This window comes from Chaetura pelagica, unplaced genomic scaffold (assembly GCF_000747805.2).
Source record: "Chaetura pelagica isolate M959 unplaced genomic scaffold, ChaPel_1.0 scaffold104, whole genome shotgun sequence".
In the NCBI taxonomy this organism is placed as follows: Eukaryota; Metazoa; Chordata; class Aves; order Apodiformes; family Apodidae; genus Chaetura; species Chaetura pelagica.
This window is the reverse complement of record NW_009953786.1, coordinates 8,346,554-8,374,365: the sequence shown is the minus strand read 5'-3', so window position 1 is coordinate 8,374,365 and position 27,812 is coordinate 8,346,554. Positions and strand designations below refer to the sequence as shown.

The following is a 27,812-nucleotide window of genomic DNA, read 5'->3' as shown; positions in this document are numbered from 1 at the left end:
GACTTCCCTATATTAATTATAAATTACATAAAGGAACAATTTATTATCAACTTCTGGATGTTCTGTCTCCCAATTTCATTGTATATCCTTGTTGTTACAGTGACACCACCTCTGGCTCACCTTTCTGCCTTCACCTTCATTCTTTCTCTGCTGTCTGTGTATAATAATCCCTAAAGAGGTAAGGTTTTTTGGGGATTATCATACACATAGTTCCCCTACAGATATAGCACACAAATCATAGAAGATGACAAAAACCTTAAAGGTGGTCTGAAATAAGCCATTGAGGAAAAATGGTCACCCGTTGTACATCTTTGTTCTGGATTAAAAGCTTGGAGCAATAAATAGCTAAATAATTAATTTTAGATGAGCAGTTAGGACACAATTTTTTACTTCCTTTTGCTTCATTTCATCTCCTGTTTCAGCCATTCTGAAGTCAACTACAGTTTTGCAATACTTCTTTAATATTTGTACAGTCAAATATGTGCAGGCATCTGAAATTAGTTTCTTTAAACATACTGATAAATTCAGATTAATTCCACTACCTCTTAGTCACTATTTATGAAGCAGAAATCTTCAGGGAACTAAGGAAAAGTTGCCATCTAAATAATAAAAACCACCACACAGTTAATATATGTATTTTCTATCATGCTTGTTTCAAATACCACATTTAGTTCCAGGAGGTGTATTGGAGAGCAGAGATACTGAATGACATACAAGGCTTTTGGATGAGGAAAAAAAAAAAAAAAGGAGAAAAAAAACTAATACAAAATATTTCCAGACAGCATAAGTAAGATTGAATGCAGTTTGCTCATCTGTTGGAAGTTTATTTCAGAAAGCTGTTTAAAATCCACATCATCAAACAAAATGCCTCACAAACATACCACAGCAGGTATGTGTATACTTAATAATTGCTTTTGATTTGTCTTTTAATCACAGTTATTATCTGTAACAGTACTTTATGCACATAAAGAACATTTTGAATATGAGTTCCTCAACCCAACTCCAAAAAGCCTGGTATCTCTGTCTCTGAAATTTTAAGAAGCCTTTAATTTTAGAATATCCATCCATCCTAAAACATTACACAAATTAGTTTGATTATAAACTTCTTGTTTTTAGACTGTGGTTTTAATTCAGCAAAGTATTTGTCGGGGGATTTGTGAATAATTGCTGACAGAGAGAAGAATCCATTTGCTTCTAAAAAAGAAAGGAAGGGGTTTTTATGTTTATATTGGATCCAGGTAGCCTGGTTTTTATAGCTATATAAAGGGAAACTTAAGTCAGTTGAGGCAGTGTTTTCAACAGGCAGTAGATAATGCTAAAAGGCTGAAAGATAGATCATTGGTAGCTTGAAAAATCAAAGTTATTTTGGACAAATCAAAGGTATTTTGATACCTGCACTCTTTAGGCAGCATGTACATAATCCTTGTAAAACTCATACTACTTTTACTAAAATTATTAGGAAACCAGTAGATATTGGTCTCTCAATGAAGACCAACACTAACAAAGTTATATAAGCATAGAATGATTTTTTTTTCCATACCTGCTGACCTTGAAATAGTGTTTTAAGGACAATCAACATTAAAACAGTCATTCACAAATGCACACCCTACTACTTATTCACATTTCCATTTCTGTTGCAAAAATATTGAAACTTATTAGAGAGCTTAATGTTGCTTTATCATCATTGGCTTTATGCTCTCTCCCCATCTTTCAGTTTGGGTGATTTGATTTGCTCAGATAACCTAATGTATGGTTTTTTTGTAGGTGTAGGTAAATAGATCTTCCACTAATCTCTCTGAAATCCTGTCAAACTGCTAGCACTGCCAAATGCCCAGAGCAATGTCCTGTGCAACAGAAGGAAAACCATGAAGTACACGTTAATCTTTAGCCTTGTAACTCAAATACCTTCATTGATAAAAGTGATTTGTCGGAGAGAAGTGAGCACGTGGTTTTGTTCAGGCTGGTTTTATTTGCCTTTCTTTAGAAATACAACAGTTCTTGTTGAGCAAGACATTTGGATCTAATCTACCCAGAGTCACTATTTAGGTCATGTTCTAAAACCCAGAAACATGGTATGGTCTCTTGTAGCAGTGTTGATGGGAAGGTGACAAGACCAGTCAGACAAAATGATGTACCCTTTTTAAAGTAAGATTCTTGTTTGCCTTTAACAACCTTGTGAATCTGTATCTTGTAAATCTCTGGGTTTGACTCTGTAAACTAAGATAAGCTGTAAAAATGCTGTATTGGAGGCAAATGCTGGAACATTCTTAAGAAGTATAATTGTTTCTTCTGCTGCACCTCCTAGAAAAATGCTTGCTTTCCAATTCCCAGTGAAAGTGAACCAGGCCCTGATCTACTGCTAACTTGTATCAACTGGAGCAAGGTTGGGGCTTGGTACAAGTCCCGACTGTATCATTTAAGCCCATTCATAAGGAGGTAGACTTCATTTTAGACAGGCTCATCTACTCAGCACACTGTCTGCTCACCCTAGCCAGGTGTAAGAAGTAAACTGTCACCAGTTGGATCAATGAAAAGAGTAACTTATGGAAAAAGCAGTCTTCATGTATTTTGCAGATGACACCAAGTTGGGAGGGAGTATTGATCTGCCTGAGGGTAGAGAAGGCTCTACAGAAGTACCTGGACAATCTGGGTCGATGGGCTGGGGCCAATTGTATGAGATTCAACAAAGCCAGGTGCTGGGTCCTGCCCTGGGGTCACAACAACCCCAGGCAACACTACAGGCTTGGGGAAGAGTGGCTGGAAAACTGCCCAGATGAAGACGACCTGGGGGTGTTGGTCAACAGCAGCTGAACATGAGCCAGCAGTGTGCCCAGGTGGCCAAGAAGGCCAACAGCATCCTGGCCTGCATCAGGAATAGTGTGACCAGCAGGACTAGGGAAGTGATTGTTCCCCTGCACTGGTGAGGCTGCACTTCCAATACTGAGGCCAGTTCTTGGCCCCTCACTACAAGAAGGACACTTTGGTGCTGGAGCAGGTCCAGAGAAGGGCAGCAAAGCTGGTGAAGGGTCTAGAGTTTGAGTTCTGTGAAGAGCAGCTGAAGGAACTGGGGATGTTTAGTTTGGAGAAGAGGAGGCTGAGGAGAGACCTTATGATTCTTTATAACTATCTAGAAGGAAGTTGTAATGAGGTGGGGGTTGGTCTCTGCTCCCTAGCAACAAATGATGGGATGAGAGGAAATTACATCAAGTTGTGCCATGGGAGGTTCAGGTATTGGGAGGTTGGATATTAGGAAAAACTTCTTCACCGAAAGGGCTGTCAGGCACTGGAAAAGGCTGCTCAGGGAAGCGGTGGAGTCACCATTCCTGGGAATCATTAGAAGATGTGTAGATGTGACACTAGGGGAGATGGTTCAGTGATGGACTTGGCAGTGTTACTTTTACGGTTGGACTTAATGATCCAAAAGGTCTTTTCCAACCTGAGTGATTCTGATTCTGTATTTTTTTGAGTCTTCATTCTGCTTTTTCTCCTTAATAATTATTCCACAACTCTAATTCTTCCATCTAACTGTTAAGATAATTCAGTCCCTAATTTCCATTTTAATGCAGCTGAAAGCAGATTTATCTAGAGTATTTTACAGTAAAAGTATTACAATGTATGTTTTATTATCTGGTTCTTGACAGGTAAGATTTAATTTATATAATGTAAGCGTGAAGACAAAGAGCTTTGCGTGTTCATTCCTAGGAGTCACTTCGTTAAGATACTTTTTCCAAAGCAGTCCCTTAGGTCTAACCACAAAACCACCAAGCACAGGAGTAGCTCTCTTTCAAATTAATGCAGCAGGTGAGGACATCACAGACAGACAACAGTGTGACATTCCCCAAACAGCAGTACCTTTGTCATGAAATAACAGCAGAAATACTGCGTAGCTCGAGGATGTAAAAACAGAAGCAGACCTTTTGCACAGATCCCACACCTGGAAGCAGAGCCACTTTGTAAGGCAGAAGCCATCCTTAAGCTGCTGAGGAAATTGTGAAGTGGAGAAAATGCCTTTCTTCAGGGGCAGTAGTCAGGACCCTTTCCTGAAAGGTAGTTTAGTTTCCTCAGTGCTGCTAAGTATGAGAAATATTTTTATAACATGAAACATCAGTTTTATCTCCTCCTTTTCAGAGCAAGTTGTTTTTTGTTTTGGTTTGGTTTTTTGTTGTTGTGGGTTTTTTTCTTGGTCTTTTATTTTAAATATATGTAGATACATTTTTAGTTTTGGAGCTTTTGTTGGTTTTTTTTTTCTGTAAGATAATATGAACACAGCAACATCTTGCAGAGACAGAACTTTACTTATAGCCTGGAATGCTGCCAAAACTCTTGCTGCTACATATCCACACAAAATCTGTCCACTTTGAATATCCTAACCACCAAAATGTAATAGGGGAAGAAATACAAAGAACACAAGGAGTGTCAGGAGCTTCTCCCTGCCCAGACCACAGCCCAGCCCCAGCAGGTCAATGCAGATGCCAGGGCAGGACATCCCAGGGTGTAAATGTGGTTCTTCATGAGGAAGATCTGCTAATGGTGGCTGGTGTGGAAATAGCTGGCACTGAGGCACACACAGCCCTTGGCAGTTCTGGTCCCATGGAGATGCTCAACATCACTCTGTGTATTTCTCAGCTGGGCTGCATTTGCTCAGTGCTGAAATGATTTCACTGAGCACAGCAGGGCAATGTTGGAAGGAGCAGAGGAAGAGCCCAGCTGACCTCGGGCTTGTGGCAAAGAGTTTTTCAGGGAAGCCACTGCCCAGGACCGGGAGTCTGGGAAGAAGTATTTTTGAGAGACCACCACACCCAAATGAGGGAAGGATTGTGTTGATCATAACTTAGCTCCCAACTCAGTCACAAACATGAACTTGACAAGCCTGCCAACTTAGCAGCTTCATTGACTTAGATCTCAAAACATAACGCCTCTGTAACGTAGCCCTCCTCTTTCTCCCTCCCTACATGGCCTGAACATCATTTCTGGAGGTCTGGGTTCTCCTGTAGACTTTTTTTTAGGAACTCAGTGCCTGATTTAGAGAAAGCTCAGTTGACTCTCCTCAAAGGTTTCCTTCATTAAGAGTAGAGCTGATGTGCTGTCTCTAGGCTAGTTGCAACAAGGCAGTTCTGTAAAGCTCACCAAAGGAATTGCCAGCTCCACTCCACAAAAAAGAAACCAACAAAACAAAACAAAACAAACAAAGACCAAACCCCCCCCAAAAAAAACCAAACAACCCTGAACATATTTCAGTTGTGAAAAAAACCAAAGCAAAATACAAACCAAAAAAAGCTTTTTCATTAGAGTGAAATCAACATCCATCACAGATAGGTTGACTGTGATGCTTGTTCTTTTAATTTCCCTAAAGGTTTGGGGTTGGGCAGTTTCCAATAAGGATGTCTCTATTGATACCTAGACCACAATCTGCCCTAAGTTAATTTTTAAAGAGGTTTGGTTTTATTCAGTAGAAATAAGTTTGGGTACCTTAGAAATACTTGAGCATGGTGTGTTCTTTGCCAGTTCGTTGGTATTTTTAAACTGCATTCTTGACGTGAGCCATAAAATAATGTCTTTGTCACATATGCTTTTTGTATTTTTTTAGGAGCACCTGAAAGCTTTTGATCGGGAAGTAAATGAGTTTGTGGACTATATGTTTGGGCCTCGAGGTAAGCTGCTCCAACTACAGCCCTTTTAGGAAATAATACCTAGATTGCCACTCAAAAATCTTCTAATAAATAGAAGAAGTAAAAATCTTCTTATTGGAATAACTTCTTATGTAAAAATTTAGACTAGGCAGAATCACGGTACTTGCAGGAAGACACCATTAATTTAGCAAACGTATCAATTCACTGCATTTATAAAAAGCCAACAGCTTTTTGTTTTGACTCTATGACATATTATTATCTGTAACACAAATTAAAACCCATCACAGATTATAGTGAAGGTGAAAGAAGAAAATAAACAGATTTATTTTTAAACTTAAAAAATTCACTAGATTTAAGAGTCCTTTTCCTCTGAAAATCTCAAAGGATTTCAGTTTTACATCCTGAAGTAGATTAAAAAAATTGAAAACCTGAGTTTTTCTGAAAGTGGAAGATCTGTTTTGGGATGGATTCTCATTCCTCAACTAGTTACTGCTTGGTCAAACTACCTATCAAATAGCCTAATTCAGAAGAATGTTCAGAGCAAAAGCAAGAAAGGGCTTTTAGGACCCTGCAGGATCACATCCAAAATTTCAGTAAATCAATAGACAGGTTGGGAGAACAGATGCATCTACTTCCCTATTCTTTCTTTCTAAAACAGTCTGGACAAGGATAACTTGAATAACTATAGCTTGAAGATGCCTCCTGCTTTGTTAGGACTGAAACAAATAATAAAAAAACCTAAACAAACGACAAACCCAAACCTGAAACAGAACCACAGGAAGAAAGAGAAAGGCTAGCAATGTGAGGACAGAGCGTCAAGGTCTGGGCTATGGGAGCCAAGCACAGAATCACAGAATCACCAAGGCTGGAAAAGACCTTTAAAATCATCAAGTCCAGTCTATGACCTAAGAGCACCACATTGGCTAGACCTAGAGGAACAGGAAGTTAGGGAGTAGATAATCTTCAGAGAAGATCCCTGTAAGGCCACCTTGCTGCTGATAGGGCTGGGCTTAAACATTCCAGTTCAGGAATTGTCTGCCTTGTAAACTTCTTCCCATGGTTAAATCCAGAACTGCTGCCACATGGATGGACTTAGGGTTATGTATTCTCATCTGGTTGCAATAATGTTCCCCAGGTCTCAGAAACAGTTTTTTCTTAATTAAGAGGAGAAGGGAAAGAAAGTTGTAGCATCCTTCAAACAAAGGAATCCTCATTTTTATTACCTGGCTGGCTGCAAAATCTTTTCCATCATCTCTGCAGTAGATGTAAAGCTTGAAAGAAAGCTCTCTGGTGAAGAAACACTGAACAGCTTGGAAACTGCAGCAGAACTCATTAAAACAAAACAAGTTTTATTAGTGACTTTGACAATAGTGCGTTTTAATATTAACCAAGTAATGGGATCACAAGCACGGAAGTACTACTAATTTTTTTTCTTTCAAATGGGCTGGATATTCTCCTTCATTCCTCTTTCCTCTTTGGTCCAGAACAAATTGTCTGAAGGAACAAACTGCAGTTTGTGCAGAATACCACACATGTCCTTTTGGGCTTTTAAAAAGCACTTTAGTTAAATGAGTATGACTTGTATTACTTGCTAAGTACAGCACAATCCCTCTCCAGACATTAATGCTGAAGATGATATTTGTTTGCCTGTATCTCTTTACTCTGATCTTTAATTTAACTGGTGGTATAATGACAGAGTATCATACATTTTGTGAATAACGTAGCTCCATCCAATGTGTCTAATCACATAAATAATTCACGATAAACTGCAAACAGTTTTAAATTGGGTAGAATGACATGGCAAATGAAGACCTAATGAATTTCTGAGAGCTTCTCCAAATGTCTATAGCCAAAAAACTATCCCTCTCTTTCCCCCAATTTTCATCCACAGTACACTCTTCATTCAGCAGCAAGATGGCTTAAAAGGATAGACAGCAGTGCTCTCTTTTTTAAAAAAATAAACAATCCCCTATTTATGGTAGTAACTTCTGAAATATTGGTGTCACTGGCCTGGTTGTAGTCATAGTTACAAGATGTGGCTGAGGGCATGAGAAGAGACAGAAAGCCACACACTAGTTCCCAGAGGCAAACTCTGCTGACATTAATAATACCAAGCTAACACAAGCTGCAGTACTGCACTACTAAAGGGCATACAATCAAAGACCAGGATTCTATTTTATATAGGCATATTCTGTGCCTTCATTCACTGGTGTTAGCTGGACATTGTACACAAATTTACCTCAACATTTGCTTTTGAACTAGCAGACCAACTCCTATAGAAGCCATGTACGAGCCCATCAGTTCTATCTCTTGATAAGAAGTGGTTTTACAGTCTGATGTTGGTCCATATTATTCTGGAGAGCAGATTATCTAGGCTCGAGTCAAAATGAGAAACAGTGAAATAACTATTTTATTCTGTAAGAGAGCATTTTCCAGGGTCACCTTCATCTGAAGAGTATCTTTTGGTGTTATGTAAAATTAAAGAATATTGAATTGCAGAATCTTAATTTATTTAATTGGTTGCTAGTTTTACTAATCAAACAAAGGTGGTCAAGAATAGATATATTTTAATAAAGTTATGACAAAGTCATAACTACTCCTCCTCTTCTCAATTGAGTATGAACAGTAACAAGGCATCAGTGTAAAACCACCTACCCTCTGCACCTCAAAAAGGTCTGAATCTAATCAGACGTTTGCTGGCCAAAGCTATACAGAAACCTGAATCAAAATGCTTCTGAGCCTCAATGATAAAAGCCTGATACCTTTAAAGAGCCTGAGAGGCCTGCCACTCATTTCAAAGGAGCCAGGATTTCACCCCACGGGTCTGGCACATGGTGACCAGTGACTGTGAATGAGCTTATTCAGGGAACAACCAGAGCCTGTGGGCTCCTTGCTCTGCTGTAGCCCAGTGCTCTCACACTGTGGCTGATTCACTGTCTGGATCTCAAATTCAGATGCTGTGTGGGTTCAACATTGTCAACATAGTCCTTTCTCCTGATGACACCCTACCTTTGTAGTACTTGAACATAGAGATCAAACTGTCTGGCAATGGAAATACATTTGATCCCTCCTTTTTCTGATAACTTTTTTCTAAATTCATTCCCCTTCCTCTCCCCCTCTGCCACATAAAAACCTCCCTTCTTTTGTCATTAAGGGATAAGTGCAAGTGTAACTAAAATAAACACCTTCCTTGGCTGCCGTTTATAAGTCACTTTCTGCCAATAGCTGTCTTACCCTGCAAGGTACCAGGCTGGAAAACAATCAGTAAAAGGGTCCATGTTTTAATAATTTCTCTTGAAATGGAAATAGGATAGATCTTCCTTGACATGCTGACCTGGACAAAGCAGACAAGTTCTGCTTTTGTGTGGATCAGCCCACATGCCTGTGGCCACTCACAGCAGAGTGTGAAAACTTCCTGAGGGTACACTGGGGCAGCATTTAATGCTGGTTAGTTTAATTTATATTCACATCTCTTCCACTTTTCCTCTTTGAGCAAACATGCTCTTTCATTAGCTACTGATGCCAGCTGGCCTTTGTGCAAGCAACCTTTGTGCACTAAGTGTTGCAACCCTTAGATGGGGAGACCCTTCTATAGATATATTTCTGAGGAAAGAATAGTCAGAAGAAACACAGTAGAGCACAATTGCAGTTGCCAACTGTTTGTGAATGTTCAGGCACATTTGGTTTGTGCATCATGCATTGTCCAGTCCTTCCTAAATTTGACCTAGAAAGAAAAATTGTAAATTGTTTTTTCATGCCTGGGAATACCTCTTCTTCTTTTATAATTTTTAACATAATCTTGGTCTTTATTTAAAAAAAAAATAACTATTTTTCAATAGTTTCTAAGAGCACAGAGAACTACTGTGACCTGCACAATAGCACTGCACTTATTTCTTCCCTTACTCCACAAATCACGACAAATGTTGAGTAAACTTATTTTAAAAACTAGCCATGATGCTGCTTGTTCTTTTTGTAGATAAATGTCTGAATATTGTTGCTGTGGAAAATCAACTCTAAATGTTGCTCCATCTTGAAAAAAAGGAAAAACACTCCTTATGCTCATCACATCCACTTGCTCATAGGACAATGAAGTGGTGCCTCCAGACTGGCATATAGGATTAGGCTTTGCTCATATACACTGAACTATCTGATTACTGCCAATGGGATTACTTGTGTGAATAAGGCAAGCAGGATTTGACCTTAATATTTCATTGCAAGACCAGGCAAATGGGACAGAAACTGTAAAAAAGCAAGCCCTTGCTTTGCCAAATATCTCTGATAATGATCGAAGTAAACATTTTTCATAATTAATGCTTTTGTAAAATCCTACCCTATGTATAAATGTTTTCTATAAAATGTTTTGTACCTTCATAGTTATATGGCAAATGCAGAATTAAAATAATAGATGAGCTGATTTTACATGCACACTTTGTATTTAATACTATCTGCAAGCTATCCATTAAACATATTAATATTTTAATTAACTATTACATTAAAACACTAAATGATTTTTTTTAAGCATACAGTAATATTTTTCTTCTTTTTCATGTTCACTCTCCTGTTAAAATGAGATTTATGTGACATTAAGTTATTAGGGAACACCATGCAGTTTTCAGCAAGCATTCTCTGAATTAGTATGCAGCTTTGGGGAGGTGAAAGCAATGGATAGCTCTTGTGAGGAAATCACAGCAGATTCCCTCTCATGTTTTTAGAAGACTTTTTAATTATGTGATCTGCCTTATTTTAGCAGTATTTTACTATGGCCTTCTTAACTGCCTGCTGCATGTGTTTCTTTTCAGATGCCAGGGTTAGAGGATGGTTCCTTTTGGACTCTTACCTTCCCACATTTTTCCTTACTGGAGCTTACCTGCTCTGCATATGGCTGGGCAACAAGTTCATGAGGAACAGACCTCCTTTCTCTCTCAGGGCTCACCTCATTGTATATAACCTTGGGATTACACTACTCTCCTTGTACATGCTTATAGAGGTAAGTGTTCCTCCACGCACCTCGGCTGAGAAGGATGAGCAATATTCAGGTTTTAGCAGAATTATCTCAGCAACAGATAATTTTGCTGGCAAATTTAACATCAGCAAAGTAAATTGGAGACCAAGTCCCTGAGCAATTGGACAGTGAGTCGTACTCAGCTTTGATCTTGGTATGTCTTAACTCTCCTCCTTCCTGAGCTATAGATCACACCTGGGTACAGCTGGCTGCTGCCAAGACAGTGTCTACAAGCATGAATTTGAATCTGCAGCAGTTGGTCAGCTCAGACATGCCTCCACCTCATTCTTCAATACCATGAGTATGCACACAGATTGGGTTTTATTCATATAACTGCCTATGGAATTATTTTTCTACGTACAAATGCCCGTGCTTACATGTGAACAGATTTATAGATGAAAATAAGTACTTTTTAATTTATGGTATTGGTAATTCAAGGGTTTTTTTCTGCTTTCCTGAATAAGAAGCTTTTCTCATAATCAGACAGTAAGAGACAGATGTTAAAAACCTGCCACTTCAGCCAAAACCAAGTGTTGTGTGATTTGAGGCTGAATATCTTCACACATATTATTTCCCAAGTACTTAGCAGGAAGGAACATGTTCACAGAAATCAGGATCTATTCAGAACCAGAAGAGAGGTTTGAATGCATCTGACAATTTTGCAAGAACAGAGGGTTCATACAGTGCTCCTCAGCAAAGATGTGTGTGTTTGTACCTCCCCAGTGAGGAGCAGAAGACAAAAGTCACTATTTTTCTTTCAATTGGGATTGCCCATTCTCAACCTTGTGGTAACACTTAATATTAAGTACCTCAGTTAACATCCATCCCTTGTGGCCCTAAAAACCAAACACTAAAAGACAAAACTCACAAAACATTATCTGACGTGGTTTAAGAAGTGACACTGGGCACGATAAACCCTGGCTGAAGGACATGCTTGATCTCATGGTGTGAACTGACAGGGCTGTCTTGCCTGCCCAGCCTCATAGCATTTCTTCTTCCCTGGGCTCCTGGCCACAACAGCAGTTTCCACAAGAAAAAACAAGGACTAGCTGTTACATCAGCTGGATGAGAAACTATGCTGAAGCCGAACAGGACCCCAAAGATTTCAAGTTTTAAAATAATTTGAAATGAACTCCAGGTGACTGGCCCAGCTCAAAGGCTGAACGACAGTTTAGGTTTGTGCCTTTGTGCAAAGGACGGATTATACTACACAGGGCTTTGTCCTGGTCAAATCTCCAGTTGGCTTCAGCTGTGGCTGTGGGTATCTGAGAGTGCAGGATCAGGCTTACAGCAAAGGAGAAAACAGCACAATGGCTGGAAGGTTGGATGACTCCATGCTGATTGTCCTCCAGAATTTGAATGAGCACTTTGATGTTTAAATCCCCATTTTGCTTGCAGGCACACAGATAACTGTCTTCCGTGGCAGCACTCAGCAAAAAGGATTGACTGAAGACAAAACAAAAACATCTCTTCCTTCTCCTTGCAGGCTCCTTTGGCCTGCCACAAGTAAATGAATGAACAAAGAGAATTTTAGTAGCTTCCAGCCATGTGAATTTGGCTTACTTGGTTTTTGCCACCTTCACATCCTTGTAGGAATTGCATCCAGCCAGTTCCTGTTCAGCCACCTCACTGTCCTGTCCTGTCCTTCCTGAGGCTAACTTTACAGCACATGATCGCCAAGTTGCCTTAGTCCTCAGATTAGTTCCTTTGTCCTTTGAATCTGTGGCTGGAGGCTGCTGATTTATACTTCCCAGGCTGCAGCTGGGCATGGGTGGCAGTGGCTCATATCTCCATGTTCTGCATTTTTCAGGAACACAAGAGACATACCAACCAATTTGCACTGCCAGCTGTTCTACTGCAGATTTCACTCTTAGCTCTGGTGTGTCAGCCAGTCTGGTTTTACACTGTAAAAAACACCCATCCACAGTAGCAGCTTAATATTTTTTTCCATAGTCTACTTTCCTGGTTCCTATTACAACTTCTGTGACGGGGCCAGAATGGAATTTGAGACTGTCAGACCTGCCTGGGGAAGCTTGTACATCCCTGCTGAAAGAAAACAGGCGAATGGGAGAGCAAAAATAGTTTTCAGAACTGAATGAAGTTATAGTTACTTAACATTTCAAACTGTGTCGTTCCCAAAGCTTCTCTTTGGCCCTTATTCTGTCTTTTATGGACAGTAAGCTCTTTAGGGCAAGAGTTACCTATATTTAGAGCATTCTGCACAGTGGATCCTTATGTAAACACAGGTGATCCCTCAAGTGAGAATGATTCAGGATTAACTCCTCGTTAGAGACATCTGTAAGAGTTGTCTTATTCCCTCATCCTCCCACTGCACCTGAACTCCTAGTCTCTGTACAGAGATATATCACAAAATAATAAGCTCGTATTAGAGAAAAAAACCCAACCCACTGAATGGCATTGTTGTTCTTCTTGGTCTTGTTTAGGAGGTGCCACACAACTTTTCTTCTGATAACTCCAGAATACAGTGGGTGCTTCTCAAACATTCAAAAGAAAAATATCTCATTCAAAAGAAAGGGTGTAACTCCAAATCCAGACTGTCCCACATGACAGTTTTAACGAGAAACACAATTTTTCACCTCCTCCTCTTCATCTCCTGATCTAGTTTAGCTGTCCCTTGACTACAGTTGATATGTACAACCTCAAGGGAAAAAAACAAAGGTTGTAGCAAGGAATCATAACAAACAGGCTGTTTTTAAACCTCCAAAGGCAGATTCCTCTTTTGAGCCAGATTTTCATATGCTGCACCAAGTATCTGGGAGCCAATTTTATCTCCATGAGCTTTGAGTCTACCAATTTCTAAAGTACTTGGAGAAACAGCTACAGGGCAACTCTTAAGATGTCTCATGAGCAGATAGGTCAGATACCCCTACTGTGCCCAAAGGATAAGGTTAAAAAAAAAATTAAAGTGTCAGTTGTGCTCAGCTACCCTCATCCTACTGAGATGACTCAAAATTTTTGTGTCAAGAGTTAAGTGCCTTTGAAGACCTCCCAGAAGGGCAGTTTATTAGACTTTTAGACTTCTGAGTTAGGCAAATTGATTTTCTTCAAGTCATGAAAGGCACTTACCCCTCCCCATTGACTACAGTGGAGAAGTAGGGCACTTGGCTTTGCAGGGAGCACCTGAAGCTTAGATGCAAGTTCAGGGCTTATATTAGGCAGACTGCAAATGTGCTGCCAAGGGGTCAGGAGACAATCCCCTCCATCCTTGCTGGTATGAGAGAAGCCTGCAGCAGAGGCTTGTTATTGTTTGCACTTCTGTACCATTATGTGTTCATAGGCCCAGATCAAGCCTACTAATCCAACAGTTACTACTAACATGGACAAAATTCTGTATTAAGAAAAACAGCCACCACCTTTTAATTTTAATAAAAATAAAAACTTTTAGCAATTTCACTGAAGAGAAATAAGCTTTTCCTCTACATACATCTTTGCCTAAGATCCTATAAGTACCAATTACGAGCAGAAAACCAGATTACTGTGAAAATAAATCAGGTCTTTAGATATTTTTAAATTATTTCATGCCCAAGTCAGCTCACAAATGCACTCAGGAATGCAACATGAGGTGCCAGAGGCCATGATAAGGTTTTTAAGTTCACTGCAGGATAAACCTCTCTCAATTCCAATGAAAAATTAAAACTGGAACCAAAGCAGACCTGAGCTCTGAATTGTGAAATTACTCAGGTGAGGATAGTCTCTCATTAACAGGAAAAGACATAATCTCTACCATAGTCTTAGCTGCTTTCCCCAGCAGTATCACCTCTGCCCTATCTAAATTAAACCTCAGCCAGTCATCAAGCTCTTAACCAAGTCCTTTTGTTGATAAGGTACTGAGAAAACCAGGACATTGGCACCATCTGGGTCAGATTAAAAAGGATATATAGAGATACATGTCATTAACTTAAGGGTGGCGTGATGTCTAAAGCTGCCTGTATCCCCAGGTAGCTTCACAGACTTATTACAAATCCTATGGATTTGTAAGCAAGCAACCACATCCAGGTGGGGAAGCAGGACTGGCATGTGAGGACCCCTCAATTCAGAGCAAAGAGGAAAGAGCAGAATTGCACAAGTAGTGCAAACCCAGTGCATCAGCCCTTTTTGCAAAGCCAGAAGTGCTTTACCGTAATATATAAATAAATAAATAAGACTAAATTACCTTCATTTTGCTCTTTCTAAGAGCTGAAAATGCACCCCACAGTAAGTCCAAATGCTGAATTGTAGTTATGACTTGCAGATCCACAAGTGCCAAGACAATGTGAGCATTCCCAGGAGTACCAGAATTGCCGTCATTGTACCCTCTGATAGCAGGGAAAGGCCAGAAGCTCAATGCTGGCACAATCAGGATCACCAACCACCTTTTTTAGCCCTACACATTGCAACTGAGATTACAACTCACAAAGTACTGTAAAGCCTGGTATAATGCCTGGCTTTGGGATAACTAGGCAAAATGAAAAGAACAAACAAAAAATAGAAGGAGCACTTAAACTCTTAGTCCATTATTATAGTGGCTGACATCAGAAGAATTTGCTTCCTAACTGTGTAAGAGTTAAAAAGATACAGCTTGAGTAGCAAAATGTCTGTGCAAAGTTTTAACAGTCCAGGTGATGAGGAAAGGTCAAAGAGACATAGATCCTAGCTGATTTGAACTGTCCTGGAATTTTACTATACAAATCCAACTTCTGCAATCATTGCTACTTTATAATTGTAATAAATGATTGTTTACTCCTTCATTGATTGTTCAGAAGTTAGTGAATGTAAATTTGGCAGAGAAGAATTATGTTAGATCCATAAGGATTGCAGCTTGAAGCAAAGGCTTCCTTTGAAATAATTCTTTAATTAGGACAGAAAGACAGTCCCAGCTCTAGGGGAAAAAGAGGAGAAGACCAAAGTGAGAAACAAGAAGAGATCAGGTGCAGTCTTCTGTCATTTAGAAGAAGGGAGAAGCGAGGAAAAAAACTGGACAGCAAAAGGTCACTGAGAGTGCAGTGTAAAGCAGTAGAATGTAAGAACTAAAGCAAACAGCCTTTTGAGCAATTAAAAACGTTGCCTGAATAGAGTTAAATTTCCAGGTGTTCTTCTGTTTGGAGAGCTGAGGAGCTGACTCTGCTGTCCTTGCCTGCAGTTATTCTAGCTGGACGTGTTGTCCTCACTACTCAGTTTTCATCCCCTGAGTTTTCAGTGTTTTTCCTACTGACCTTTCTGAGCTCTGCATTCAGGTAGAACACTTAGCCTGTTCATCAAAAAGGCACTGCTCTGGATTTCATCTGTGCATTCAAATAGCATTCAGTAGAACTTCAGTGGAAATCAACAGTAAAAATTCATGATGAAGTTTTTTTTCATGTCAAAAGCTTCTTGTACCATCACTGGTACCACGAAGTAACATACAGGAGCTCTTTGGAATAGGAGACAGAATCAAGAATTAATCAGAAATAAGCATAGGAGGTATTTCTTTTAGGCTATTCTACTATCCTAGATAACAGCAACACAAAGGAATTATCATTTGTAACTAAGTTCAAGTAATTTGAAGTCATTTTGTCACGAATCCTTATAGCACTCTCCCATTTCCTTAAGGGGTATTAAGTGGGTCTGGTTGGGAGTTTCTCAATAACATGACTTTGCATTTGAAAGAGTTTTTGTTGACAAAAAAAATCCAGAAATGTATCAAAACTTCATCTGGGAAGGGACTTTTATTTTGTCACTGTGACTTTAACTGTCTGACCTTAAAATAAGAAGAAAACATGGGACCACTTACTTCCTCCTCTCTGGAATAGCTGGTATCCTTACAAATCAGAATGCTCCCACAGGATAAGAGACCCAACAAGGAGTCCAGCTGTACATATTGTGGGTCAGGATAACAACCCCTGTAGGTGTATTAGTAGTGTGTATTACAGAATTAGTCAATCTCCTTTGGGGGACATAATGTATGAAATTATTTGAACTCTGACTAGACCCACAGAAAGCCAAGAGAGCCAAGAGTCAATAGATCCAGGGAGGAGATGCCATTCACAGGGACTAACAAAAGTCTCCTCCTACAGCCAAGTGAAATAGGTGGTTCACATCACTGCAAGTTAGACTCTTTTTTCCTCTACACAGACAGATCAGTCTCCTTATTTAGTTTGGCAAGACCTCCATTGCTTGAGAACACTGACCAGAAAAAGTTTTAATTGGCCTTAGGGCTGGAGTCCCAGAGAAAAACAAGTAAAACATCATACACATAATTTCAAGAGGCTTCTTGCTTTATTTTTTTTGTAAGAAGGATAGTAGTGCTCATCCTCATACTCTGAACTTTAGAGAGGAATTTAAATTATTTGAACACTAATTCCCATGATTAGGTTTTGTCTTCCCCTTCTGAACTGTTTCCAGGTAGACAGATAATATAATATACTGGATAAACTGTTTAGCTTGAAGGACCTACAATGATCATCTAGTCCAACTGCCTGACCAATTTGGGGCTGACCAGAAAGATAAAGCATGTTGTTTGGGGCATTGTCCTCTGAAACACTGACAGGCTTAGGGCATTGCTTACCTCACTAGGAAGGCTGTTCCAGTGTTTAAGCACCCTCTCTGTAAAGAAATACTTCTAAATGTCCAGCCTAAACCTCCCACGGCACAGCTTTGAGCCATTCCTATGCATCCTGTCACTGGATCCCAAGAAGAGCAGATCAACACATCCTTCTCCACTTCTTCTCAGGAAGCTGTGGAGAGCAGTGAGCAGTCTTGTTAGTCCTCTACAAACTAGAATAACCCAGAAACCTCAGCCACTCCTCACAAGACATGCCTTCCAGCCCCTTTCTCCAGCTTTGATCCACTCCTCTGAACACAACAAAGGACCTTCACATCCTTCTTACATTGCAGGACCCAGAACTGCACACAATGCTCCAGGAGAGGCTGCACCAGCACCAAATACAGCAGGATAATCCTCTCGCTTGACCAGCTGGTGATGCTGTTTGATGCACCCCAGGACAGTTTGCCCTCTGGGCTGCCAGGGCACCCAGCTGGCTCACACTGACCCTGCTGCCGACCAGCACCCCCAGATCCCTTCCTGCAGGGCTGCTCTCCAGCCACCCCTCCCCCAATTTGTACTTGTGCTCAGCACAACCCAATCCCAGGCACAGAACCCAGTATTTCAACTTGTTAAATTTCATCCCACTGAACACATCTAAATTCTCCACCTGTCCCACAGGAGTCACCAGCAGCTCCCAGTTAGGTATCATCAGCAAACCTACTGCTGGTGGATTTAACACCTGCATCTAGATAATTGATAAAAATACTGAACAGAACTGGTCCTAAAATTGAACCCTCGGGGACAGTAGTGCTGACCAGTCACCAGCCAGATATAACCAGGTGCTAGTGCCTCACCACACACCTTTCTCCTGCCCTAGGAAAAAGGACAATATGTTGTTGCTTCAAGGAATTTTCTGAGAAAGCCCAACACAGAGAGCTTTTTCTACAACTCAAAGATCACACAGCAACCACAGTGAGATTTTAGAGGCTGAAATCTTGGCATGAGAAGGGGCAGACCCCTGGGTCCAGGCTCTTTGTGCTTAGTCTGCTACTCAGCAACATGAGAGGGTTTGGCACCACTTCTGCTGCCCCCGCCCCACCTTCAAGATTCCTTTACAGAGGAACCAGGTCTCATTCCTGAACAATGTGATTTCCCATTTTTAAAAAAAGGCCTGAACTGAACTACTGCAGAAAAGCAAGTGTTGTGAATCTTCATGCTGTTTATACCTAAGGAGGTGCATAAAGGGCATTTATCAAAGTAAAAACTGGAATCTATTAACAACAACAACATTAGGAAAACAGTAAAATATGAGAACTCTACTAATTATCAGGATGTTGTTACTTAGCAGAAGTTTTTCACAAGGCAGTGCTTCCATCTTTATGTGATCTGTTTTTCCAAATAGTTTTAAACAATGCATCTTTTAATATTATTTTCAGGTCAGGCTGCCAAGAATGCAAAACATTCAAAGAACTGTTTTCTAGAGAGAGACAATTTGTATTTTGAAAAAGAGAGAGGATTTCTCAACTCTTTCATACATTCTGCACTTGCACCATCTCTGCATGATTAATAAAGCCATCAGGTCTGCAGAGATGTGAGTGCTCAGCATGTGAAAGGAAACAGAAGTGAAACAGTACAATCAACTTATGACTTTGGTATCAAAGAGACCTAGTAACTGAATGTTTGGAGTCAAGGTGTCAGCTTCTCCTTTAGGTATGCAGCTGGCTGGTTTAGTAGCATGGGATAAGCTGCTTACCCTTCCACATCCTTGGTAGCCAACATGAAAGTCATGGCCCAGGATTACCAGGATTCCAGAAATGTACTTGCTGCCTTCCAAGCTTCCCCACTAAATTTTCATTAGGAAGCTAGACAGAAGTCTTGAAATTAGATAGCAAAATAGAGCAGTCAAAACTCAAACTGGATTGTCCTCTTTTCTGTAAGGAGGACCTGTCAGTATGTAAGGCACCTACAACAGAGAAATGTTGAACTACAGAAATGCTGACATGAAAGAGCAAGGTTAAGACAGTCAAAGCAGATCTTCACTTTAAGCTGATCTTGTTACACAGCCACAAATCAGAGGGAACTCTTCTGCTGAGTCAAACAAGGAGCAGTAGGCACACAGTACAATCTGCACAACCTGGCGTTATACAGAATAATGGAAGAATGAACAAAAGAAATTAAAGAAAACCCTGCAATCAGAGAGTGGTATTCTGACCCCAAAGCTTCCTCTCCATTTGCACACTGACCAGTTGTGAGGAGCTGCAGATTTCTCAAATGCCAAGTTAAAATTTCATTATATTGAAAAGAATTTTTGTTCCCCCTAAGCCTTTAAGGGTTTTCTCTGTACAGAGGCAAAGAGACCTCAGAATATAAATCTCTTAATTTGGCCCCAGAAAGCACTTTCCACACATTCAAGAATAAACAAGACCTTTTTTAAAATTAATGGATTCTATATAGCATTTACAGACAACAGATTATGCTTCCTATTTCAAAAGGGCTGCTGGATGCTTTAGGTGATCATTACTATAAAAAATATTCCACATCAAAAGCCACCATGTGGCTTCCTAGAAACTTTCTCCTTCATCACAATTTAGTAGCCTGACATTTCATTGCTTTTCTTGCTTCCCAGTATGACATGCACTAAATCTAGAAGTTGCTTGTGTGTCTATTCATGTCTCCATTCAGCACTGTGCCTCCTTTGGCTCTACTTCCTCCTGCATTTAACAGTACAGGATAAAGAGACATGCACCTGGCATTAGGAAATATTTCTCCCATTGGACTACTTTGGATTTGCCTTGTGTTTGCTTGCTTGTCATCAGGGATTTTTTCTCAAGGATGGTTTTGCAAAACTAGCTATGTTAAGCTCTATTCAAACTGCTTCAGGACAGAGTTGCAATATTCAAGAATGAGCTTCGGAGTGAGGTTCACTGAACTGGGTAATGAAATATTTTAATGGAAGCCTTGAAGGCTTTAAAGCTAAAGAAATGTAAAAGCTATACTGTTTCACTGTACAGCTCCAACCAAACGTGATGCCTTTTCCATTTCAAACCAGAAGATATTAGCAAGTTGTCTGGTTTAGGAGCATCAGTTCCCAGAAGGAGTGGGAACCCACCATACTCCCCATCTTGCTTTTTTCAATACAGAACAACTGCAGGGGGAAAAGCCAACTTTTATATTTGCTCATGAACGTAATTGCTGTGTTTTCTTTCCCAGCTCATCCTTGCCACGTGGGAAGGAGGCTACAACTTGCAGTGCCAGAACCTCCACAGCGCAGGGGAGGCTGACATCCGGGTGAGCCACGGCAGCAGCTTAGCCCCCATGCCCACAGCACAACACTTCTGCCTTCACCTCAGTTATAAGGCTGTTCCTGATGACATCTTTACCACTGGGGTTTTAATCAAGTTGCCTGACAGCTAGGAGCAGACAAGTGTTCTCTTTCTGATCCAAAACAGATGCAACCTTGCTGTAAAAAGTACAACAGGGAGTATTTTAAAAAGCCATACATCGAGATCAGTGATCAAAACAGTGTTGCCTGACTGTTAAAATAGAGAATATAGATCACTAAAAAACTTGGGACAAAAATCAGTCATCTAAAATGTAACACTTGTTAGGCTGTGGCCAGAAATGGATTTAAGCCCAACTCTAAACTCCGGAAAACTGCAGAGGTATTTTTCTGGCTTGGCTCAGCTCTAGTTTCAACCCTTATTTCTGCATCACAACAATTCCATTTATTAACTCGCTGTTGTTCCCCAGGCCAGGCTTACTTTCCAGCTAATGTTAGAGCTCAAGAGCAGAAAAACTGGGTAACCAATATAATTTCCTCCAACCCTCAAAATTTGTCTATGTTACAGCAAAGAAAAGGTCAGTCAAATACGTTTTCCTGTCAACAAGGTGCTTTTCCCCTTTCTGTTTTAACTGCCTTGGGACACATCCTGAGCTCTGATACAGTGTCTCAACTCGAGAAGAGGGCATATTCCATTGTGTTGAGTGTCAAATGTGGATTATTTATAAAGAAGCTGCCAGCAAAATCTGTTCAGTGCCAAGAAAGAATAAATGGTAGCACCCTTAAAAACCCCACACAACTGTATATTTGATGGAACAGAACAATTATAAAACCCTTCCTCAAAGTTTGTATCTGTTAAATTATATTTAGGTAATTCTATATTTATACAATCACATTAGAAATGATGGGGTTTTTTTCAAAACCACTTCATTCAAAAGGAAAATAAAACCAAAGGCAGAGCTTGTACTTCTCTGTCAATAGGACAGTAATGCCTTTTGGGAAGTTGCATGCCTAGGGACTTTTTTTATTTAAGCCCTTTTATAAACAGATATTGATCTCCTGCTCCTTTGTTCTTGCTTGTACAGGTAGCCAAGGTGCTGTGGTGGTATTATTTCTCCAAAGTAATTGAATTCATGGACACTATCTTCTTTGTACTGAGAAAGAAAAGCAGTCAGATCACCTTCCTTCATGTGTATCACCATGCCACTATGTTTAACATTTGGTGGTGTGTTCTGAACTGGATACCCTGTGGGCAAAGTAAGTCTCTGTTTGCTTCATCACCTAGGGTGTAAGTCACCTGCTGCTGGAGGGGAATCACATCACCATGTAAAACAAGTGTATCACCATGCTACATGAGAGCACCTTTAAGGTTCATAGCCTTTCAGAACTGCCAAACACCTGCTGAGCACAGTAAAATTAAAATCATGGTTAAAAGATCAAGGCAAAAAAATATCCAGGTGCTAGGCTCTGTATTTTCCACTTTGCTGTCACAACCTCTCACATTTACTTTTCTTCAAACCACTTTTATACAGGATAACACTACTGAGTAGCACACAAGAATGACCACACACAAGTTCTACTAGTCCAAAAGCAGATGTAGGAGAAAATCATGACCCCTGTAAAGTCACTGTTAATCACAACATATGAACTCAACATTTTTCCATGGTTGACTCCTGAGTGCATCAATCTGACATTCTGCTTTAGCAAGATACTTTACTTTGCATAATAGCTAATCAAAATACCAACTTGAGTCTGTTTTGGTTTAAATGAGAATACATCCCATTCAAGTAGTAAAATTTCTGGACATCCAGAACTGATTGATGCAGTCTTACATTACATATCGAAACAGCAGAAGTAGCAGCATCTTTTGCCTTATTATATTTTGGGTTCAACATATTTCACTACGGCAATGTCTAAACAAGGTGGCTCTTATGAGGAATACAGACTCCCCTGTTGAGGAGGGGAAGATGCACAAGCTTGTGCCACAAGCTGCTCACTTTTCATTTAATAACACTAAATCCCAACAGCAGAGAAACTACTTCAAGGTGTCTCACAACATACACACTTTTCCAGAGTTTCATACAGCTGGAGCCTTCTTGTGGGATTGTTATCAGAATTGATGAGACAATCAGTTTTCTTACTTTGAGCTATTGAAGGGAGTCACTTCAGCCCACTGGAATATTTTGTAAAGCAACTTGTGGCAGGCGTTTCTCAGAACAAAAAGCAGAGTTCACATTAGTTGACACTTATTTTGGATAGCACAAGATCAAAGTAAAACACCCTTATAGGCAGAAGCAGAGATCAAGAATTTGATAGCCACAATGAGCTATTTCTACAGAGGTGTAAATAACATAGCAGGGGATTGTGCTTTCTATGTCTGAACTTATTCACCCACACTCTGCAGTAGCTTTGTCCTGGTATAGTTAACAGAGTGGGAAAATCAGTAACTAAATAATCAGCAATTAAGTAATTAATCAGTGGAAAAATCAAAACAATGGGTGAGACTATCTCGTAGTTGTCAAGCACTGCTCTCAAGCATGTGAGCATACAGCAGATGGAGTCGTGCTGCTACTTCTTAATAGCCTTAAAGTTAGTTAAAGGTACAGAGGATAACTCATTTGCTCTAGAAATAGTATTTACTAACTATAGCTGATCAGAGCGGCAAGGTATTATCTGAGGTGAAAATCTGCATCAACCAGGAGAGTCACCAAAGAAAACCACCCAAGGCAGCCACACTAGGCTGGTTTAACTCAGAGCAAAGCCCTTACTGCTGCACTTGGGAGCAGGAGGGTCGGTGCCTCCCAAGGCTGCGGTACCAGCAGCAGCCACCGCCCCCACCCCCCCTTTAAAGGGAGCAACAAAACCAGAGAGACTCATGCAAAAGAGAACACTTGAGGAAGGAAGCAGAAGCAATGACCTGTAAACCACAGAATAGAAAAGTGCAGAAAATGAAAAATACGAGGCGAAACGACGACATTCAGCTGAGAAAAACTCTACAGGAAGAATCATTATTCCGTTTGTCAGCTGCCCCTTAGGGCAGCATCTCTTCACATCAGAGGGGTCTGCAGCAAAGGGTAAGCACGAAGGGAGGACTTTCCACATGCAGGAGACATCTCTAACAGTAATATCCTCTCTCTCTTTTTAGCAGTTTGGTGTATAAAATGTTTTCCTTGATTTTTTTTATTATTTTTCTAGGTTTCTTTGGACCCACTTTGAATAGCTTTATCCACGTGCTCATGTATTCTTATTACGGCCTGTCTGTCATCCCTTCTATGCGCAAGTATCTCTGGTGGAAGAAATACCTCACTCAGGCACAGCTGGCATGTATCCTATTTTACTCTCCTTTTTAAGTATCAGAGAGGGCAACACGAATGGTAGATAAACGCTGCTGTTTGCATAATTAAGAATGCAACTGTAACAAAGCTGTCTTACAGAATAAGCCACTGGTGCAGCCCAGTATAAATTCATAAAGGAAATGATGTTCAGAAATATTTTCTACAACAGAATAGAAACTCTGCAGTTCATAAGATTCCATTATTTCTACCTCTTGGACAGAAATAGACGCTGTTTAATCATGGCAAATGGACATATCAAAAAGTTATAGGAATTGTATGACAGAGCCAGCTCCAATCTGCTCCAAGACAAACCCACCACTGTTCAAAGCTGATAGTACCAGCAAAGCTGGGGGCACCTCTGTGATACTGTATTTAATGAAGGGTAAAAAAAATTATGCGCAGCAGCTGAGACGAAAGATAAAATGTGAGGGAAACAGCCCTGCAGGCACCCAGGTCAGAGCAGAATGAGGGGAGGAGAGGCAGAGATTCCCCTGCAGCCTGTGAAGACCATGGTGAAACACAGGCTCTCTCCATGGAGCAGCAAGTGGGTTGTCCCAAAGGAAACTACAACTCATGGAGGGTCCCACACAGAAATAGGCTCCTGGCAGGACCTGTGGCCCATGGAGAACCCACAACTCAGCAGTCCATTCCTGAAGGACTGCACCCCGTGGAAAGGACCCACGTTGGAGCAGTTCATGCAGAACTGTCTCCCATGGGAAGAACCCCAGACTGGAGAAGAGGAAGAGTGTGAGGAGAAAGGAGAAGCAGTGCCAAAGCAGCACGGACTGAATGCAACCCCCATCCCCCTGGCACCATTTTTGGGAATGAGGTGGAAGAGTCAGAAGTGAAGTTGAGCCTGGCAAGAAACAGGGGCTTAGGAGAAGTGTTTTCAGTACTTCTCCACTATCTTTCTGTTATTAATTGGCAATAAATTAGTCTTCCTGAAGTCAAGTCTGTTTTGCCTATGATGGTAATTGTTAACTTTTACCCCCCCCACTCTTACACCAACCTAAAAGCTTTTCATCTTATTTTCTCTCACTACTCTACCAAGGAGGGGAATTGAAAGAGCAGCACAGAGCTGAGCCACAACAAAAGCTTCTAACAACAGCAATACAAGGCTTGATGTGAACTTAAGGTCCTTTGGCTTCTTTATCTTAGGGCCTGTTCATATTATTTGTGAGTTCAGATGTTTGCAGTGAGCTTAAAAATGCCTGTGTAGAAATGTGTTTAGTAAAATGCTTTTTATCTGAGCTAAGACCATCTCTGCTACTGAAACACACCACCCTATTTGAAAGCAACCCCAGCACAATGGGTTGAGGGCACACTCTGCAGGCTGGGGAGAATCCAATGCACCAGTGTGGGCTGTGGTTCACAGTCCTAAATACCAATAACTTTCCCTGATTCCTTCTGCATCTCATTTTTGCTTCATTGCTCCCATCTTAACTCTGTTAATGCAAATGGTAGCCGACCTGAACTTCTCTTTGGATGCGGGATTTCCATTTTTTATTCAGACTTCTAAAGTTATTGCCTGGAGTCTTCAGTTTTCTAGAGTTTCTGACCAGTAATAGAGACAATGCTGTAGCTGGCATGACACTGTCTGGAAGACAGAACAACCTCTATTAAAAAAAACAAGACAAAACAGATTTTATTTTGCCAACTAGGCCTATGAACTCATTTTTAGAAATCACTGACCCCTTAGGGTGAGTTACTTTTATTTCATAATAGCATTATTTTAACTTAACCATCACAATACATTCACAGATTCAAAAAGGGGTGATTTTCAAGAGTACTCAAATTTTCAAAGAGCAGGACTAGGTGACGTTGTATCTGATCCAGATAGCACTGACACTTTCTCAGAGAAATACTTAAATGTAATCTTTCCTCCACAGATCCAGTTTCTGCTCACTATTGTGCACACACTCAGTGCAGCTGTGAAGCCATGTGGGTTCCCATTTGGCTGCCTCATGTTCCAGTCCTCTTATATGGCCACACTGGTCATTCTCTTCATAAATTTCTACATTAAGGTAAGCAGTCTTCCAAGAGCTCTCTGGCAAGGGTGGGGGGAAAAAGAATGTTTTGCATAGCAGGCTTGATACCTAAAATATGTTTGTAATACTTATGCAAGTTAAAAATGACAGATGTAGAAATGTCCACAAGAAACAGACTTTCAGTAATAGTGACCTCCCCATTGCAGCTCAGCTTTTCCATACTGCAATTAAGTGTAACCTTGCACCAGCATTCAATTCTGTATAGCAAGTACTGCCCTAAGGACTTAGAAGGTTTGAATTTCCTTTGTTGAGCAACTTCTTGAGTCTTCCCCCATCTTTGAAAGAAACAAAACACAAACCAAACAAAAAAACCAAGAAGCTCTGTCTTTGATAAATTCTTTTTTAGCAGAGACTGCTCAAGTCTGCCTGCATACATACATGGAGCTGCCAGTCAAAAGGGCTTTAAATCTCTTTTGAAATCAAGTACTAATAAGGTAATGCCACACACAGCAGTGAAAATAAGCCTTCCCTTAACACAGTCTGAAGCAAATATATATAGCTGCATCAACAAACACCAGACAGCTCCATTTTACAGTTAACCATAAGCAGTGTTTGGGGGACAGTAAATAAATCCAAGTATTTACTTTGGGTGTTGCTTTTATAGACATACCGGAAAGCACCTTCAAGAACAGCTATGAAGGAAACCTCTATAAAGGAAACAGAAATCAAGAATGGTTTCCACAAGGACTACTTTGCTGCTGCCAATGGATTCCTGAACAATAAGAAAGCACAATAAGTATTGTCTTTCCTATGATCTTTTTTTTTCCTAAAAAATAAAACAAACACAAGACAAAAAGACTGAAGTGCAAGTTTTAGCTTAAAACCTATTTGATTACATCTGTGAGTCCTTTGTACCAGACACTTATTAATGTATTGCTATTTAGGTTTTAACAAAACGGGTAGAATTACTTGTCCTATCAAAGATTACCATCGGAACAAAGAAGGCCAAGATCTCTCTCATACAAAAAAGAAAACCTTTCTGATCTCTAATGCTGACACAAAGAAGCCTTATAAAACATTTGACGGACGAATTCATCAATGCCTTCAAAAGGTTAGGGCTCTGTTCAGGCTAATGCAGTGAGCACTTTCTGTGCACAGGAGAGGTCAGGAGACAAGGCTTTGCAGTGCACCAACATGTTCAGCTAAACTATGGCTGAGGTCAGAAAAAGGAAGGGGGGAGGGGTAAATAATAATGGGAGAATCATACCTTTTCCATCACCATACTCCTCCCTCTGCTTCTTTCCAGCCATTCCTCAAAGCATACTCCCTGCCATAGACACCAGCAAGGTGCAGCCATCCCTGTGGCCTTCTGGGAGCCCTGGGGGAGGACATGGGAAGGCAGAGCCATTTGTACCATCCCAGAGTCTGCAGACATACATGCACCATGCTTAATTGCTTTAGATATGTGCAACCTGACCCAAACACTACAAAAGCTGGCAGAAGCTTGCTGTTTCACTGGTAGCAGCTGGGGCTGTCCAGTATGGCATTTAGAATACATATTACCTGATGGGATGGGTTTATGAGCTCTAGTCTGAGCAAAGCAAGTCACTTTGGACATGATAAATGAATAGGAGTTCTGAGTAAATGGATTTTCAAAGAAAAAAAAACTCAACTTAATGAAGATGAATCTTATGAGTGTAAATATAATCCTATACAAAGACTGCTAATTTGAAGCAAACTGACATATCACAGATGAAAGGACAGGAAGGCAAAGAAAACCTTAGAAGCAAAATTCACCGATGAGCAAAGTACATGATATAAGCATTTCTGTGTTAAGTGGGCCTCGTTCAGACTGGTCTATGACTGGAGAAACAGATGGGACTAAGGCACAATTTTTTTTTTGCAAAGGCCTATTTGCTGCCTGCAGCTGTAATGGTGTGTCTCACCCCCCAGCCAGTACCCATCTTCTCTGCTTCAGGTAGCTCTGTTTACCTCCCACTTAAAGAGGGAAGCACAGAGTACCCAAGACTAGCTGTGAGGACCTGCTCCTCACA

At 40.5% G+C, this 27,812-nt stretch overlaps 1 protein-coding gene across 1 annotated transcript; it reads left to right on the top strand.

Moving 5' to 3' along the window:
- The first annotated feature begins 5,592 nt into the window (after positions 1 to 5,592).
- ELOVL2 (ELOVL fatty acid elongase 2) lies at positions 5,593 to 26,596 on the top strand. Its single transcript, XM_010000930.1, has 7 exons — positions 5,593 to 5,651; positions 10,430 to 10,617; positions 20,366 to 20,443; positions 21,521 to 21,692; positions 23,631 to 23,755; positions 25,660 to 25,794; positions 26,423 to 26,596. The coding sequence occupies exons 1-7, from the start codon at positions 5,636 to 5,638 to the stop codon at positions 26,552 to 26,554; spliced, it is 846 nt and encodes a 281-aa protein (XP_009999232.1). The 5' UTR covers positions 5,593 to 5,635; the 3' UTR covers positions 26,555 to 26,596.
- The last annotated feature ends 1,216 nt before the right edge of the window (positions 26,597 to 27,812 follow it).

Bases quoted from the DNA above. Each gene is read 5' to 3' on its own strand.
- ELOVL2 (XM_010000930.1), top strand. The intron at 20,444-21,520 runs GTGAGCCACGGC...TTGCTTGTACAG, and splicing joins CAGGGGAGGCTGACATCCGG to GTAGCCAAGGTGCTGTGGTG. The intron at 23,756-25,659 runs GCATGTATCCTA...TTTCCTCCACAG, and splicing joins ACCTCACTCAGGCACAGCTG to ATCCAGTTTCTGCTCACTAT.